Genomic DNA, 18,437 nt, shown 5'->3' on the forward strand with positions numbered 1-18,437 from the left:
TCTTAAATGGAAGAAGTTTGGAACCACCAAGACTCTTCCTAGAGCTGGCCGCCTGGCTAAACTGAGAAATCGGGGGAGAAGGGCCTTGGTCAGGGAGGTGACCAAGAACCCGATGGTCACTTTGACAGAGCTCCAGAGTTCCTCTGTGGAGATAGGAGAACCTTCCAGAAGGACAACCATCTCTGCAGCACTCCACCAATCAGGCCTTTATGGTAGAGTGACCAGGCGGAAGCCAGTCCTCAGTAAAAGGCACATGACAGCCCGCTTAGAGTTTGCCAAAAGGCACCTAAAGACTCTCAGACCATGAGAAACAAGATTCTCTGGTCTGATGAAAGCAAGATTTAACTCTTTGGCCTGAATGCCAAGTGTCACGTCTGGAGGAAACCTGGCACCATCCTTACGGTGAAGCATGGTGGTGGCAGCCTCATGCTGTGGGGATGTTTTTCAGCGGCAGGGGCTGGGAGACTAGTCAGGATCGAGGGAAAGATGAACGGAGCAAAGTACAAAGAGATCCTTGATGAAAACCTGCTCCAGAGCGCTCAGGGCCTCAGACTGGGGTGAAGGTTCACCTTCCAACAGGACAACAACCCTAAGCACACAGCCAAGACAACACAGGAGTGGCTTCGGGACAAGTCTCTGAATGTCCTTGAGTGGCCAAGCCACAGCCCGGACTTGAACCCGATCAACATCTCTGGAGAGACCTGAAAGTAGCTGTGCAGTGGCTCTCCCCATCCAACCTGACAGAGCTTGAGAGGATCTGCAGAGAAAAATGGGAGAAACTCTCCAAATATAGGTGTGCCAAGCTTGTAGCGTCATACCCAAGAAGACTCTAGGCTGTAATTGCTGCCAAAGGCGCTACAGCAAAGTACTGAGTAAAGGGTCTGAATACGTAAATGTGATATTTCAGTTTTGTATTTTTTATAAATTCGCAAACAATTTTAAAAACCTGTTATTTTTTTTGCTTTGTCATTATGGGGTATTGTGTGTATATTGATGGGGGGGCTGTAACGTAACAAAATGTGGAAAAAGTCAAGGGGTCTGAATACTTTCCGAATGCACTGCTATATGCACTGTACAGCCTAACCTATGGATTGTGAAATGGGGTATCAGCCTACTCAGTGTTGATCACGCTAATGTTGTTCATGACACACATGTAGATCACTCCATACTGACGTACGACTTGTGCAAGGGATGGCGCGGTTTGACAAAAAGATCTCTCGCCATCAAATAAAATCACCTGGAGATTACACAAAAATAATTGGGTCCTATTCAACCAAATGTATAGGCCATCGTTTTCTTTACCAATTGATGGGCGCGCTAACTTTGCGCGTATAGGACACACAGGCAGCCTTCAGAAATAGTAGTAATTAATCATATATATATATATATATTATTAGGGTTGGCTTGTATAGTCTTATGTCAACAACAAGTCAAGTTAAATTGCTGAGAATAATGGTCTGTCCCAATTATTTTCTTCACCGGGCAATGAAACAAACTGGCGCTCAAGTTCTTGGGATCAAATTACTTAGTGAAATTAAAATGTAGCCTATAGGGCACTGGAAAATCATTGGAAGAAAAATAAAAGCATAAACTTAATAATGATGCATTGCAGCAGTAGCAGCAGGTCTAATATGATATTCAGGTGATAATTCAGGTGAATATGTGTGACCCAGTTTGGATGTTTAACCTCGGAATTCGGCTTTCCTGGCACACAGGAAGGTGCCACGCATAGCATCGATATTGCCATTTGCGTAAGTGTATATAGCGTACACATAACCAATAAACTACGCGAAGTCTATAGCCTACACATTTTAATGACTGTAAATAGTAAGGAATTTGGTTAGGTTATCTATGGGTCACCTGTGTTTACCTTTCTGTTGTCAATTAATAGCCCTTCGCAAACAGAAACGCAGTGATGATGAAAGAAAAAGCAGACACATACCTCTCCAGAAACTGAGACCAGAAAACACCATGCAATTGACATAGAGAAGAGTCCCTTTAAAGCTTCCTTGTCCATCATCCTTTTATATGTGTCATTACCCGGGCCTTGAGCAGATTTCAAACATATCCAACGCCAAAGTCAGCCTCCAAGTGCAAGCGACACTGACCGGGATAAAGAGAGCCCGATACTGACCATCCAAAGTTAGGCGCGGCGCGGGACAATGAGCCGTTTTTTCTGTGTCTGGAAAAAGATACAAAAATAATCGAAACTTCTATGTGACATTACACACCCTGTGGTACCAGCTGTGCTTCAAGCATCGACTAGGCTATAGCTTAAATGACGACCCCCTTCGTGAGGAAGTGTCACTGAAAGGAGACACCGGTGAGAGAAACACACTCTCTCGCCTTCGGTGCGATACACATTATGCCAAGTCGAGAATAAACACACAGTTAGCTCAACACTGTCTAGTTGCATTTCACTGGTGTAAAGGGGCGTCGCTATGCGCAGAGGTAAACTATTGAGGGATTTTAGGTTTTTTAAAGGAATATTCGATTGAGCTGAGTAGGCCCCTAACTGCATATTGCTGTTGGATATTAGAGCAAAAAATATGCCTGAATTTAATGACAAATGTTCCACCTGGATTTGATGTGCACGGTGAATTCAACCCACGTCACCAAAACCAAAAAACATTCAATTAGCCCTACGCATCTCCAGAATATGCTTTCAAGGCATGGACAATTAAACAACTCAATGATCAATGAAATGCATATTGCCTTGCAGTAATGAGACCTAAACACATTATTTAACATAAATCACTGTGGCATCCTCATTTAGGCAAGGTTATGGTAGATTAGTGCAATCCGGGATCCTTGGGACGTCCATACCCTAACCCCTAACCTTAATGAGTGTAGCACCTATTTTTTTAAGGCCAGAAACGCATATAATAGTACTTTAGAAAACCCCAAGAAAACATTCCCAAATACAAACTCTTAAATGAATTGTTATAATATTGTAATGTTGTTAAAAAAAATTGTTTGAGGTTTTCTTCAAATCAGCTCTAACGTCGGAAACAATCCGCTAACGCCCTGCGGTCAGTGTCACACTGTGAATGAAAAACTTTGTAAAAAGTGGGATACATTTGTGAGGCGGGCGAATTGGGCGTCTACTCGTCAATCTGCAGTGCACATTTCATCCCTGAAAACTTTCAGGACTATCAGCAATGGAAGGAGGGCATCAGCCAGAAGTTGCTTCTCAAAGTGGTTGCTGTTACTACCATTCACGTGGCTTCTAAAGCATCTCAAACAGCCAGAAGCACAAGCAGAGACCGAGCAATATCACTAGCTAGGTTTCCATCCAATTGGTGAATTCTACAATCCGCATAAAAACAATATGCGCATTTCCCCACCAGAGATGTGTTTCCATCAAATTGACTGGTTGCAGATAAAAGGCTGTGCGTGATGACATGGTATACACATAAAAATACATTTTGCTGTTAAATTTCCATGTACCTAATATAAAGTTAAATGGGTTTCCATCGCATTTTCAACTCTACTGATGGCTTAAAAAAAAAAAAACATTATATAGCGATTGTGCCCACTCTGGTATTGAATGTGCGCTCTAGCCAACAGTTTGCAGATACAGTGTGCGCCGATAGCCTACATGATGCGATTATTATGGACAAAAGAGCAAGATTATTTTTATTTGTCAAAAGACAGCCAAGCATTGATGATCATGTCACCAGAATAACACCCTCAATATCTATTAGAAAGGAGCATCAAGCTCATCACCTTGCACTTTCACCACCCTGTGAAGTTCATCATAACTTATTTAATATTTTAATGTCACATGTACACGTACAGTGAAATGCCTTTCTTGCAAGCTCTAAACCCAACAATGCACAGTAATCATAAATTATTTCACCTGTAGCCTAATAAACTGCATGCTTTCCAGACGAGTCATAGTGGGAGGACCACACAACATGTCATCGCAATACTCCAAGTTTACTTCGATATGATGCTTATTTGCGCATAAAAGCTTTTCCACTGACATTTCTCGCTTTTTTTACCGACACAAAAAGATCCCACCTTGTCTAGCATATTTTGTTTTGTCAAATTTTTGGAAAATTTACAGAAAACTGTTGTTTCCATCAGGCCTGTCGTGATTTTTTTATTTATCTGACATGGACTCTACTCACATAAAAAGGTTGTATGGAAACCCAACCTGGTCTCAGAGCATTTAGTATTATTCTGTATGTCACGATCGTCGGAGGAAGTGGACCAATGCGCAGCGTGGAATGTGAACATACTTTATTTATTATTCACCACACGAACAAAACAACAAACGATACGAAACGTGAAGTCCTTGGTTACAACACAAACCATATGGAACAAGATCCCACAAACACTGTGGAAAAACAGGCTACCTAAATATGGTTCCCAATCAGAGACAACAAGCAACAGCTGATTCACGTTGCCTCTGATTGAGAACCACATCGGCCAACATAGAAACAAACGAACTAGACAATCACCCTAGCACACAAAACACATAGAAACCACACACCCTGGCTCAACATAACAGAGTCCCAGAGCCAGGGCGTGACAGTACCCCCCCCCAAAGGCGCGGACTGCGACCGCGCCAAACATAAACCGAACAGGGGAGGGCCGGGTGGGCATTCCTCCTCGGAGGCGGTTCCGGCTCCGGGCTTGACCCCCACCCTCCAACCAACCCCCCAAAGCGCCCCTGGTCCGGTCTGGCCCTGCTGGCCGGAGCTGGACTGAACACTGGTGGAGCGGATTGCTCTAGCTCCGGAGTGGAGCAGCTGACCGGTGCCGGACCAGGCACCGGTGGAACAGGCACGGGCTGTGCCGGACTGACGACGCGCACCACAGGCTCGGTGCGGGGAGCAGGGACGGGCCGGACCGGGATGACGACGCGCACCATTGGCTTGGTGCGGGGAGCAGGGACAGGCCGAACCGGGCTGACGAAGCGCACCACTGGCTTGGTGCGGGGAGCAGGAACAGGCCGGACCGGGCTGACGACGCGCACCATTGGCTTGGTGCGGGGAGCAGGGACGGGCCGAACCGGGCTGACGAAGCGCACCACTGGCTTGGTGCGGGGAGCAGGAACAGGCCGGACCGGGCTGACGACGCGCACCATTGGCTTGGTGCGGGGAGCAGGGACGGGCCGAACCGGGCTGACGAAGCGCACCACTGGCTTGGTGCGGGGAGCAGGAACAGGCCGGACCGGGCTGACGACGCGCACCATTGGCTTGGTGCGGGGAGCAGGGACGGGCCGAACCGGGCTGACGAAGCGCACCACTGGCTTGGTGCGGGGTGCAGGAACATGCCGGACCGGGCTGGCGACGCGCACCACAGGCTCGGTGCGAGGGACAGGAACAAGCCGGACCGTACTGGGGACACACACCACTGGCCCTACGCGGGGATCAGGAACGGACCGGACTGGCAACACACCCCAGTACCTCTCACCGTGCCTCTACATTCTCCTTCCCCCTGGTGACCAGTGACTCCCGTAACCTGGCGGCCTCCTTTGCCAACCTGCTGAACCACTCTATCCCGGCCTCCTGCTGCCCCGTCATCCACGGCGTGAGCCCCCCCCTAAAAATTCTCTGGGCGTCTCTCCTCCCCGTGGGCCAGGCCTCCATGGCTCTCGCCAGACTCTCGCTCCTCTGCTCCAAAGTCCAGCCTCTCTCCTCCTCCCGCGGCTTGACCCAGTCGAGGTTGATATCCTTCAGAGTCACCTCTGGCGTTGGCTCCTGGACACGCTGCTTGGTCCAGTTATGGTGGGATCTTCTGTCACGATCGTCGGAGGAAGTGGACCAATGCGCAGCGTGGAATGTGAACATACTTTATTTATTATTCACCACACGAACAAAACAACAAACGATACGAAACGTGAAGTCCTTGGTTACAACACAAACCATACGGAACAAGATCCCACAAACACTGTGGAAAAACAGGCTACCTAAATATGGTTCCCAATCAGAGACAACAAGCAACAGCTGATTCACGTTGCCTCTGATTGAGAACCACATCGGCCAACATAGAAACAAACGAACTAGACAATCACCCTAGCACACAAAACACATAGAAACCACACACCCTGGCTCAACATAACAGAGTCCCAGAGCCAGGGCGTGACACTGTACTTAAATCCTCGACACTCCATTTGTGACCTGTTCCAGGAAGCTAGGCTTCTGTCGCAGGTCACTACTTCACAGGAGAGGCATTTGAACATATATATTTTTGGTATATAAAAATGCGTTTTTTTTTGTTGCAGAAATACCTTCTGGACCATGTGAACTTTCATGTGCCTTAATAACAAACTTGAATGCCATCTGTAAATCCGAATAAAATGGTTAAATTACGAGCCTAGTTGGTCACGCACTCCTGAGGGGCCCCGTGTTGAGGGTCAGCGTGGTGGATGTGTTGTTGCCTACCCTCACCACCTGGGGGCAGCCTGTCAGGAAGTCCATGATCCAGTTGCAGAGGCTGGTGTTTAATCCCAGGGTCCTTAGCTTAGTGATGAGCTTGGAGGGCACTATGGTGTTAAACGCTGAGCTGTAGTCAATGAACAACATTCTCACCTAGGTGTTCATTTTGTCCAGGTGGGAAAGGGCAGTGTGGAGTGTAATAGAGATTGCGTCATCTGTGGATCTGTCGGGGCGGAATGAGAATTGGAGTGGGTCCAGTGCGTCTGGGATGATGGTGTTGATGTGAACCATGACCAGCCTTTCAAAGCATTTCATGGCTACAGTTTAACTTAGGTTAAACGTTTCGGGTAGCCTTCCACAAGCTTCCCACAATAAGTTGGGTGAATTTTGGCCCATTCCTCCTGACAGAGCTGGTGTAACTGAGTCAGGTTTGTAGGCCTCCTTGCTCGCACATGCTTTTTCAGTTCTGCCCACACATTTTCTATAGGATTGAGGTCAGGGCTTTGTGATGGCCACTCCAATACCTTGACTTTGTTGTCCTTAAGCCATTTTGCCACAACTTTGGAAGTATGCTTGGGGTCATTGTCCATTTGGAAGACCCATTTGCGACCAAGCTTTAACTTCCTGACTGATGTCTTGAAATGTTGCTTCAATATATCCACATAATTTTCCTTCCTCATGATGCCATCTATTTTGTGAAATGCACCAGTCCCTCCTTAAGCAAAGCACCCCCACAGCATGATGCTGCCACCCACGTCCTTCACGGTTGGGATGGTGTTCTTCGGCTTGCAAGTCCCCCCTTATTCTTCCAAACATAACGGTGGTCATTATGGCCAAACAGTTCTATTTTAGTTTCATCAGACCAGAGGACATTTCTCCAAAAAGTACGAGCTTTGTCCCCATGTGCAGTTGCAAACCGTAGTCTGGCTTTTTTATGGCGGTTTTGGAGCAGTGGCTTCTTCCTTGCTGAGCGGCCTTTCAGGTTATGTCGATATAGGACTCGTTTTACTGTGGATATAGATAGTTTTGTACCTGTTTCATCCAGCATCTTCACAAGGTCCTTTGCTGTTGTTCTGGGATTGATTTGCACTTTTCGCACCAAAGTACGTTCATCTCTAGGAGACAGAACACGTCTCCTTCCTGAGCGGTATGACGGCTGTGTTTATACTTGCGTACTATTGTTTGTACAGATGAACGTGGTACCTTCAGGCATTTGGAAATTTCTCCCAAGGATGAACCAGACTTGTGGAGGTTGTGGAGGTCTAAAATGTCTTTTCTGAGGTCTTGGCTGATTTATTTTGATTTTCCCATGATGTCAAGCAAAGAGGCACTGAGTTTGAAGGTAGGCCTTGAAATACATCCACAGGTACACCTCCAATTGACTCAAATGATGTAAATTAGCCTATCAGAAGCTTCTAAAGCCATGACATAATTTTCTGGAATTTTCCAAGCTATTTAAAGGCACAGTCAACTTAGTGTATGTAAACTTCTGACCCACTACAATTGTGAGACAGTGAATTATAAGTGAAATAATCTGTCTGTAAACAATTGTTGGAAAAATTACTTGTGTCATTGTCACGGATTCTGCCGAGGCTGCTTCTCCTCCTTGCTCGGGCAGGCTTCGGCGTTCGTCGTCCCCGGAGTACTAGCTGCTGCCGTTCGATGTTATCGGTGTTTGTTTAGTTTTACCTGTATTGTTTACACCTGTTCGTCATTATGTTTAATTGTTTCCCTTAGATTACCCCTGTCTCTCATCAGGACATTGTGTGTGATTGATTTTCCCTTCACGGTTGTCATTTTAGTGAGCGGGTTATTTCCTCCCTGCGTGGAGTTATTTCTGTGTTCTTTTGGATCCTTGTCGGATTAAAGTACGTGTCCGAGAGTTCTGTGTCCTGCGCCTGACTTCTTTTACCGCATCTCACCGACAGTGGTGACAGAATCACACACCACAACATGGAGTCAGCAGGAGCGACGGCACCGACTGGATCACTCGAGGAGCGCGTCCTACAACAGGCAGCGATGCTCCAAATTCTTGGTGCCGCTATGGATAACGTTATGAACACTTTGGGACGATGGGAGAGAGGAGGCCATCGGCTACTCCTATCGTCTCACATCCGGAGTCCAGTGGGATTCGGCTCTCGCTCCAGAGGGCTTATGATGGCACCGCAGCCGGGTGTCAGGGTTTCCTGCTCCAGGTGGAACTTTACCTGGCAACCATTCACCCGGCACCCTCGGGATACGAGAGCGTGTCCGCCCTCATCTCCTGTCTGTCCGGCAAGGCACTGGAGTGGGCCAACGCCGAGTGGGGAGGGATAGACGCCGCTACTGTGAACTATGCGGAGTTCACCCGCCGCTTCAGGGCAGTGTTCGATCATCCCCCGGAGGGGAAGGCGGCGGGTGAGCGTCTATTCCACCTCAGACAGGGGAGGAGGAGCGCGCAGGACTCTGGACTCTGGCTGCCAAGTCGGGATGGAATGAGAGGGCCCTCATCAAACACTACAGGTGTAGCTTAAGAGAGGACGTTCGTCGAGAGCTGGCCTGCAGGGACACCAACCTAAGCTTCGATCAGCTGGTGGACATGTCGATTCGCCTGGATACCCTGTTGGCTACCCGCGGACGTCCGGCGCTGGGGCCGTCCATTCCATCCCCCAGCACCTCCGAGCCGAGCCCTATGGAGCTTGGGGGTGCTGGTAGTAGGGAGGCCAGGAATGTCTGTTTTTCCAGGAGTCCATCTCCTTCCTGGGACACCGGTTGTCTGCGTCAGGGGGGAAGATGGAGATTGACCGCGTTTCAGCCATGCGTAATTGGCAGACTCCAACTACAGTAAAGGAGGTGCAGCGTTTTTTGGGTTTTGCCAATTACTACCGGAGGTTTATCCGGGGTTTTGGACAGGTAGCAGCTCCCATTACCTCCCTGCTAAAGGGGGGCCCGGTGCGTTTGCAGTGGTCGGCTGAGGCGGACAGGGCGTTTAGTCATTTGAAGGACCTGTTCACCTCAGCTCCGGTGCTGGCACATCCGGATCCCTCTTTGGCGTTCCAAGTCGAGGTGGATGCGTCCGAGGCGGGGATCGGTGCTATACTGTCTCAGCGCTCGGGCACGCCTCCAAAACTCCGCCCCTGTGCTTTCGATTCTAAGAAGCTCAGTCCGGCGGAACGCAATTATGACGTGGGGGACAGGGAGCTGCTAGCTGTGGTCCAGGCCCTGAAGGTGTGGAGACATTGGCTTGAGGGGGCTAACCACCCTTTTTCTCATTCTGACTGACCATCGTAACCTGGAGTACATCCGGACAGCGAAGAGACTGAACCCTCGTCAGGCTAGGTGGACCATGTTTCTTGCCCGGTTTGTCTTTAAGATCACGTATATCCCAGGGTCACAGAACGTTAAGGCAGACGCCTTGTCCCGACGAAATGACACAGAGGAGAGGTCCATTGAGCCCACTCCCATACTACCGGAGTCTTGTCTCGTGGCACCGGTGGTGTGGGAGGTCGACACGGAAATCGAGTGGGCGTTACGTACCGACCCTTCTCCCCCAGAGTGTCCAGAGGGGCGGAGGTACGTGCCGCTCGAGGTCCGTGACCGACTGATTTATTGGGCTCACACGTCACCCTCCTCTGGTCATCCTGGTATTGGTCGGACGGTGCACTGTCTTAGCGGGAAGTACTGGTGGCCCACCTTAGCTAAGGACATGAGGGTTTACGTTTCTTCCTGATCGGTGTGCGCCCAGTGTAAGGCGCCTAGACACCTGCCCAGAGGGAAGTTACAACCTCTCCCCGTTCCACAACGGCCGTGGTCTCACCTGTCGGTGGATTTTGTCACGGACCTTCCCCCCTCCCAGGGGAATACCACGATCTTGGTCGTTGTGGATCGGTTTTCTAAGGCCTGCCGTCTCATCCCTATGCCAGGTCTTCCTACAGCCCTACAAACGGCCGAAGCCCTGTTTACTCACGTTTCCGGCACTACGGGGTGCCTGAGGATATAGTGTCTGATCGGGGTCCCCAGTTCACCTCTAGAGTGTGGAGGGCATTTATGGAACGTTTGGGGGTCTCGATCAGCCTTACCTCGGGTTTTCACCCTGAGAGTAATGGGCAGGTGGAGAGAGTAAACTTTGATGTGGGTAGGTTTCTGAGGTCCTACTGCCAGGACAGGCAGGAGGAGTGGTCGGGGTATATTCCCTGGGCAGAGATAGCCCAAAACTCACTCCGCCACTCCTCCACTAATCTCACTCCTTTCCAGTGTGTGTTGGGCTATCAGCCGGTTCTGGCACCCTGGCATCAGAGCCAGATCGAGGCTCCTGCAGTGGATGAATGGTTTCGGTGCTCGGAGGAGACATGGAACGCTGCGCACGTCCATCTGCAGCGGGCCATCAGACGGCAAAAGGCGAGCGCCGATCGCCACCGCAGTGAGGGTCCGGTTTATGCACCGGGAGATCGGGTCTGGCTCTCAACCAGAAACCTGCCCCTTCACCTGCCCTACCGGAAGCTGGGCCGGCGGTTTGTGGGGCCTTTTAAAGTCCTGAGGAGATTGAACGAGGTATGTTATAGGTTACAGCTGCCTGTTAATTATCGCATTAACCCCTCGTTCCTTGTGTCTCTCCTCAGGCTGGTGGTAGCTGGTCCACTCCAGGAGAATGAGGTACGAGAGGCCCCTCCGCCCCCACTAGACATCGAAGGGGCTCCGGCGTACTCAGTCCGTTCCATCGTGGATTCGAGGCGTCGGATGGGGGGTCTGCAGTATCTCGTGGAGTGGGAGGGGTACGGTCCGGAGGAACGGTGCTGGGTCCCTAGGAGGGACATCCTAGATCCCTCCCTGTTGACAGAGTTCCACCGGAGTCACCCGACTCGCCCTGCTCCGCGTCCTCCTGGCCGTCCCCGAGGCCGGGGTCGGCGCACGGCTGGAGCCGCACGTCAAGGGGGGGGTACTGTCACGGATTCTGCCGAGGCTGCTCCTCCTCCTTGCTCGGGCAGGCTTCGGCGTTCGTCGTCCCCGGAGTACTAGCTGCTGCCGTTCGATGTTATCGATGTTTGTTTAGTTTTGTCTGTATTGTTTACACCTGTTCGTCATTATGTTTAATTGTTTCCCTTATATTACCCCTGTCTCTCATCAGGACATTGTGTGTGATTGTTTTTCCCTTCACGGTTGTCATTTTAGTGAGCGGGTTATTTCCTCCCTGCGTGGAGTTATTTCTGTGTTCTTTTGGATCCTTGTCGGATTAAAGTACGTGTCCGAGAGTTCTGTGTCCTGCGCCTGACTTCTTTTACCGCATCTCACCGACAGTCGTGACAGTCATGCACAAAGTAGATGTCCTAGCCAACTTGCCAAAACTATAGTTTGTTAACACAAAATGTGTGGAGTGGTTGAAAAACAAGTCTTAATGACTCCAACCTAAGTGTATGTAAACTTCCGACTTCAACTGTACGTACGGTCACTGTGGGTACGTCGTCGTCGATGCACTTATTAATGAAGCCGGTGACTGATGTGGTAAACTCCTCAATGTCACCGGATGAATCCCGGAACATTTTCCAGTCTGTGCTAGCGAAACAGTCCTGTAGCTTAGCATCTGCTTCATCGGACCACTTCCGTATTGAGCGCGTCATTGGTACTTCCTGTTTGAGTTTTTGCTTGTAAGCAGGAATCAAGAGGATAGAGTTATGTTCAGATTTGCCAAATGGAAGGTGAGGGAGAGCTTTGTATGTGTCTCTGTGTGTGGAGTAAAGGTGATCTAGAGTTTCTTCACCTCTAGTTGCACAGGTGACATTCTGGTAGAAATTAGGTAAAATCGATTTCAGTTTTCCTGCATTAAAGTCACAGGCCACTAAGCTTGTTGAATGCGGTCTTACTGCCAGCATCGGTTTGTGGTGGTAAATAGACAGCTACGAAAAATACATTTACTCTTGGTAAATACAATGGTCTACAGCTTATCATGAGGTATTCTAACTCAGGCGAACAGAACCTAGAGACTTCCTTAATATTAGAGATCATGCACCAGCTGTTGTTAACAAAGAGACAGACACCCCCTCCCCTGAGCTTCTCCGACGCTGCCGTTCTGTCCTACCGATGTATAGAAAACCCAGCTAGATTTATATTTACCATGTCCTTGTTCAGCCACGACTCGGAGAAACATAGGATATTACAGTTCTTCAAATCAAGTTGATAAGATAGTCTCGAACTGAGCTCATCCAGTTTATTCTTCAGTGATTGCACGTTCGCCAATAGAACGGAGGGTAGAGGCGATTTATCCACTCTCCGATGTAGTCTTGTCAGGTATCCTGCACGCTGGCCTCTATAGCGACGTCTCCTTCTTTGAGTGTCAGGGATTTGGGCCTGGTCCGGGATAATCAATATGTCTTTTGCCTCCGACTCATTGAAGTAGAAGTCCTCGTCCAAATCGAGGTTAGTGATAGCTTTTCTGATGTCCAGAGCTCTTTTCGGTAATAGGAAACGATGGCGAAAACATTATGCACAAAAAAAGTTACAATCAGCGCAAAGAAAATACACAAAATAGCATAATTGGTTAGGAGCCCGTAAAACGGCCGCACAGTTGATTCTTGTTGAAGAGGCAGCAGATAACATTAGCTTGCTATAGCTAGCTATCCTCTTCCTCCTGTGTCTGAATTAATTTGTGGCTATTTCTTTCTAGCTGGCAAAATAAGTGAGCTAGATTTTGTTTGCGTACTGCCATATGTCAATAATATAGCTACCTTTGTCACTGGTATGGGCTAGTAAATATCCTAAACCAAGGCAGTTAGACAGTAATAGCCACAAGCTAAAACAGGGGCGAGAGGGAGGAGAGAATTAACTTTACATTTGACATTTTAGTCATTTAGCAGACGCTCTTCTGTTTCATATGCTGCTGGCTTGCTAATGTTCATGCAAATTAGTTTTTCCATGTCATTTATTAAATTATATTTTTTATTCTATAAAGACTGTAATTGTGTCAATATGAATATTGTAGAAAAATCCTCATAGCCGTTTTCCATACTAAAAAGTGAAGTCCACCTTCTGACTCATAGAAATTATAATCTCTTGTTCAGGGCTTTCTGGTAGTCTTCTTCATTTTCATATGCGGGGAGCATAAATTGTACAATTGTAAACTAACAAATCATTTCTCAAGTTAGAACCCATGTATATTAGTTAATATACAGCACCAACTACATAAATATCTGATAAGGTCCATTATTTGCTACCTGGACTTTAACCCCTACCCTAACCCTAACCTTACCCTTTTATATTTTATCTTCAATGGGGTGAGGTCAGAGTTGGGACGTCCCAAGGATCCCGTTTAGACTTTCCCATTATGGTAGCTTACTTGGCTACTGGAGATCTCCAGAAGCGTAATTGGCAATAGGCTGGTACACGTTAATCCCTCCCTTAATTCGTTCCAGTAGTAGACTAGGCTACTGCTCAAAACCTGAGGCAACAGTGGAAACATTTTATTAACCTTTGAACCTATATGAACACATGTAAGCAGCAGCAGTATTGCCTACAGTGGGCAGAGCTTATTTAAAAGCCAGGTTGTCTGGCATGTTGGACCCAATATGCCCACTTGTCAACTATAGATTATTTAAATTAGCGAGCTTGACACATTTTCGAGCTTGAAATAATAGACTCCACCTTTTGGCCATCTCTTATCAGTATCTGTGCTAAAGGTAAAGGTGTGTCCCAAGTTTAATACAGTAGGCTATTTATTTTCTGTGGGGAAGTGTGACCTACACCTACAGCATACTTAATAAGAAACATGTTTTAATACAAATTTAAAGATGCACTATGCAGAAATCACTCTGCCATTTCCTGGTTGCTAAAATTCTAATAGTTAAACTGAAATTAGGCTATGTGACAAAACAAGCACGTACAGTATAGTGTAGAGAATCATTGTACCATCTAAACCGTTGTGAAATATTTTATTTCCAGCTGTTTGAAGCTGGTGTACAAAACCCAAAGTAAAAAGCAAAAACTAAACTGAAGCACGGGAAGCATAGAAATAGCGCACATAGAACAGATCTACCGCTTCTTAGACTTGCTTTCAATGAGAATGACAGATCTATAACAAACATTTCTATGTGAATTTGTTTGGGTCACCCAAAAATGTACGGATTGCAGCTTTAAATAAACCAAGTTTAAACCACAACTAACCTTCTCACCATTGCTGAGAAGATTACCATTATTATAACATTAATAAATATGCAATAATGAGATGAACTTCTAGTATATGCCTGTAGGCTTTTTTCAAAGATGGTTTTAAAGGAGAAAGTCAAACCATAGAATTTGTTTCCCACTGAGCAATGTGTGATTAGGCTTACTTTAGGAGCACCGCTTGTTTTCTCTGGCATCCCAACATAAATATTCAGATGGGTTTACAAGATGAGCTTAATAAAATCAACATCTCCTCCAAGCATTTTTAAATATTGCTGTGCAACTTGGGTGTTGGCAGTCTGTCATGCTCTGCTGGCAATCTTTTAAGATCTCAAAGACAGCTCATTATTTCTTATATATACTATTGAAACAGCTGAATATTTTCTGAAGTTCTATTCTGGTCTTAACAATGAATCAAAGAGGACCAAACAAAAGCAGAAAGGCCTTCTAGGTTCTGATATGATCTTCAAAATACCTATTTGTCTTAGACTATTAATTATTTTAGGCGTGTCAGTCTAAAGTAAATATAGCCATATTTTCATGAATATGAATTTTGACTTGATGTGACCAGGCAACACAGTCAAAGAGCAGGTGAAAGGTCAACTGTTGTAACTGGTCTAGAATATTTTCACACCACATTTGACACCCGGGCAATTTGTAAGCCAAGGTCGTTGTTGGGATGGGGAGGCCTTGTTCCTTTTCCATGCTTAAAATGACTGCCAGTCTGAGTGCAGAAATATAGAAACAAAGGAAAGCTATCCACTACCTTAGTGTTTCTTACTGTATACATAAATATATAGGGGCCGAATCAGACATAGGAATGTATGCCTTACCTATGCATGCCTTTCCTACGCTTATCTTATTCAGTCGTGTGACTCACTCTGCAGGTGTGGCTACCTTGCACACTCTGAATGAATTTTATTCAACCTCTGAAAACCCTCCCACTTGCTGGCCAACAGATTTTCTTGTGGCGTTTTCATTCAATAGGGTTTTCAGTACATTTATCTTAAGCCATCCCTTTAAATACAGTGTACCTTTTAGCAGTGGTGGAAAAAGTACTCAATTCTCATACTTGAGTAAAAGTAAAAGATACCTTAATAGAAATGACTCAGGTAAAAATGAAAGTCACCCAGTAAAATACTACTTGAGTAAAAGTCTAAAAGTATTTGGTTTTAAATATACTTAAGTATCAAAAGTAAAAGTACGAATAATTTAAAATTCATTTTATTAAGCAAACCAGACGGCACAACTTTCTTGTTTTTATTTTATTTTTGGATAGCCAGGGGCACGCTCCATCACTCAGACATCATTTACAAACAAAGCATTTGTGTTTAGTGAGTCCGCCAGATCAGAGGCAGTAGGGATGGCCAAAGACGTTCTCTTGATAAGTGTGCGAATTGGAGCATTTTCTGTCCAGCTAAGCATTCAAAATGTAACAAGTACTTTTGGGTGTCAGGGAAAATGTATGGAGTAAAAGGTAAAAACTGTCAAAAATATAAATAGTAAAGTAGAGTACAGATACCCAAAAAAAACTTGTATGCCGGTTGGGTGTCGATGAGACGGGGGATAGGGGTGGGCCTGGAAACAGGAGACAAAGGGCTGTGAGACATGGGTTTGATCCTAGACACATGAAAAGTGGGATGTATACGGAGGGTACGGGAAAACAGAAGATGAACAGCAGAAGGGGCTAATGATCTTGGCGATGGGGAAAGGGATGATAACCCAGGGGGAAAGTTTGCGGGACTCCACCCCGAGGGGCAGATCTCGGGTGGACAGCCATACCTTCTGCCCGAAACGATACCGTGGAGCCGGGGTCCGGTGGCGGTCCGCTTGTCGTCGATACCTGGAGGTGGTCTTGAGAAGAGCCGACCGGGCTCTGCTCCAGGTACGACGACAGCGGCGGACAAACATCTGGGCTGAGGGTATGCTGACCTCTTCCTCTTGCTCTGGGAAGAGCGGGGGCTGATAACCCAGAGAACACTCAAAGGGCGAAAGACCTGTGGCAGAGCAGGGAAGGGTGTTGCGGGCGTATTCAACCCACACTAGTTGCTGGCTCCAGGTGGAGGGGTTGGCAGAGACCAGGCAGCGCAGAGCATCTCCAGGTCTTGGTTGGCCCCCTCCGACTGGCCGTTGGACTGAGGGTGGAAACCGAAGGACAGGCTGGCCGACGACCCAATGAGTGTGCAGAACGCCTTTCAGAACCGGGACGAGAACTGAGGACCCCGGTTGGAGACCATGTCCACTAGGAGTCCATGGATCCGGAAGACGTGCTGCACCATGAGCTGGGCCATCTCTTTGGCGGAGGATAGCTTGGGGAGAGGAATGAAGTGGGCGGCTTTGGAAAACCGGTCCACAACTGTCAGGATGGCGGTGTTGCCATCAGACGGGGGAAGACCCGTGACAAAGTCCAGGGATATGTGAGACCAGGGATGGTGAGGAACAGGGAGAGGTTGGAGGAGACCAGCCAGAGCTTGCCGAGGGGTCTTGTTCTGCGCACAGATCATGCAGGCGGCGACAAACGCAGAGACGCCAGGAACCATGGTAGGCCACCAAAAGCGTTGTCGCACAAAGGCCAGGGTCCGACGGAAGCCCGGGTGGCAGGCAAGCCTGGAGGAGTTATCTGGGCCCCCCCCCAGGGTTCGGCTGGGAACGCTGCGCCTCCCGGACCTGCTTCCCTATTCCCCAACTGAGTGCCGTTGCCATGCACGAGGTGGGAAGGATGGTCTCAGATTCCGGGGGTGTCAAATCTTTTCAGTCTCCAGAGGGGGAATAGGCTTTGTCGTGCCCTCTTCACGACTGTCTTGGTGTGCTTGGACCATGATAGTTTGGTGATGTGGACACCAAGGAACTTGAAGCTCTCAACCTGTTCCACTACAGCCCCGTCGATGAGAATTGGGGCGTAATCAGTCCTCTTTTTTTTCCCTGTAGTCCACAATCATCTCCTTTGTCTTGGTCACGTTGAGGGAGAGGTTGTTATCCTGGCACCACACGGCCAGGTCTCTGACCTCCTCCCTATAGGCTGTCTCATCATTGTCGGTGATCAGGCCTACCACTGTTGTGTCGTCGGCAAACTTAATGATGGTGATGGAGTCGTGCCTGGCCATGCATTCATGGGTGAACAGGGAGTACAGGAGGGGACTGAGCACGCACCCCTGAGGGGCCCCCGTGTTGAGGACCAGCGTGGAAGATATGTTGTTACCTACCTTACCACCTGGGGGCGGCCCGTCAGGAAGTCCAGGATCCAGTTGCAGAGGGAGGTGTTTAGTCCTAGAATCCTTAGCTTAGTGATGAGCTTTGAGGGCACTATGGTGTTGAACGCAGAGCTGTAGTCAATTAATAGCATTCTCACGTAGGTGTTCCTCTTGTCCAGGTGGGAAAGGGCAGTGTGGAGTGCAATAGAGATTGCATCATCTGTGGATCTGTTGGGGCGGTATGCAAATTGGAGTGGGTCTAGGGTTTCTGGGATAATGGTGTTGATGTGAGCCATGACCAGCCTTTCAAAGCACTTCATGGCTACAGACGTCAGTGCTACGGGTCGGTAGTCTTTTAGACTTGCTTAAAAGTCTTACTCACATCGGCTACGGAGAGCGTGATCATCCGGAACAGCTGGTTCTCTCATGCATGCTTCAGTGTTGCTTTCCTCGAAGCGAGCATAGAAGTGGTTTAGCTCGTCTGGTAGGCTTGTGTCACTGGGAAGCTCGCAGCTGTTCTTCCCTTTGTAGTCTGTAATAGTTTTCAAGCCCTGCCACATCCGACGAGCGTCAGAGCCGGTGTAGTACGAAGAAGGCGCAGGGATGTAACTTGAGGTCCAGGACTGAACGCTGGGACAGGACCGCCCCCACTCCGACATCCGAAGCATCGGCCTCCACCACGAACTGGCGGGACGGGTCAGGATGAACCAAGATGGGAGCAGTG

At 48.0% G+C, this 18,437-nt stretch overlaps 1 protein-coding gene across 1 annotated transcript in view; it reads right to left on the minus strand.

Moving 5' to 3' along the window:
- The window catches only part of LOC311110647 (neurotrypsin-like), a gene marked incomplete at its 5' end in the record, with an annotated part of 34,637 nt that extends 32,617 nt beyond the window's left edge, over positions 1-2,020 (minus strand). The window contains one exon of the mRNA XM_084153188.1: positions 1,943-2,020. Coding sequence (XP_084009314.1) covers positions 1,943-2,020 — 78 coding nt within the window. The remainder of the gene's footprint in view (positions 1-1,942) is intronic.
- Positions 2,021-18,437: the final 16,417 nt, after the last annotated feature.

This window comes from Coregonus lavaretus, assembly GCF_964263955.1.
Source record: "Coregonus lavaretus genome assembly, chromosome: 36".
NCBI lineage: Eukaryota > Metazoa > Chordata > Actinopteri > Salmoniformes > Salmonidae > Coregonus > Coregonus lavaretus.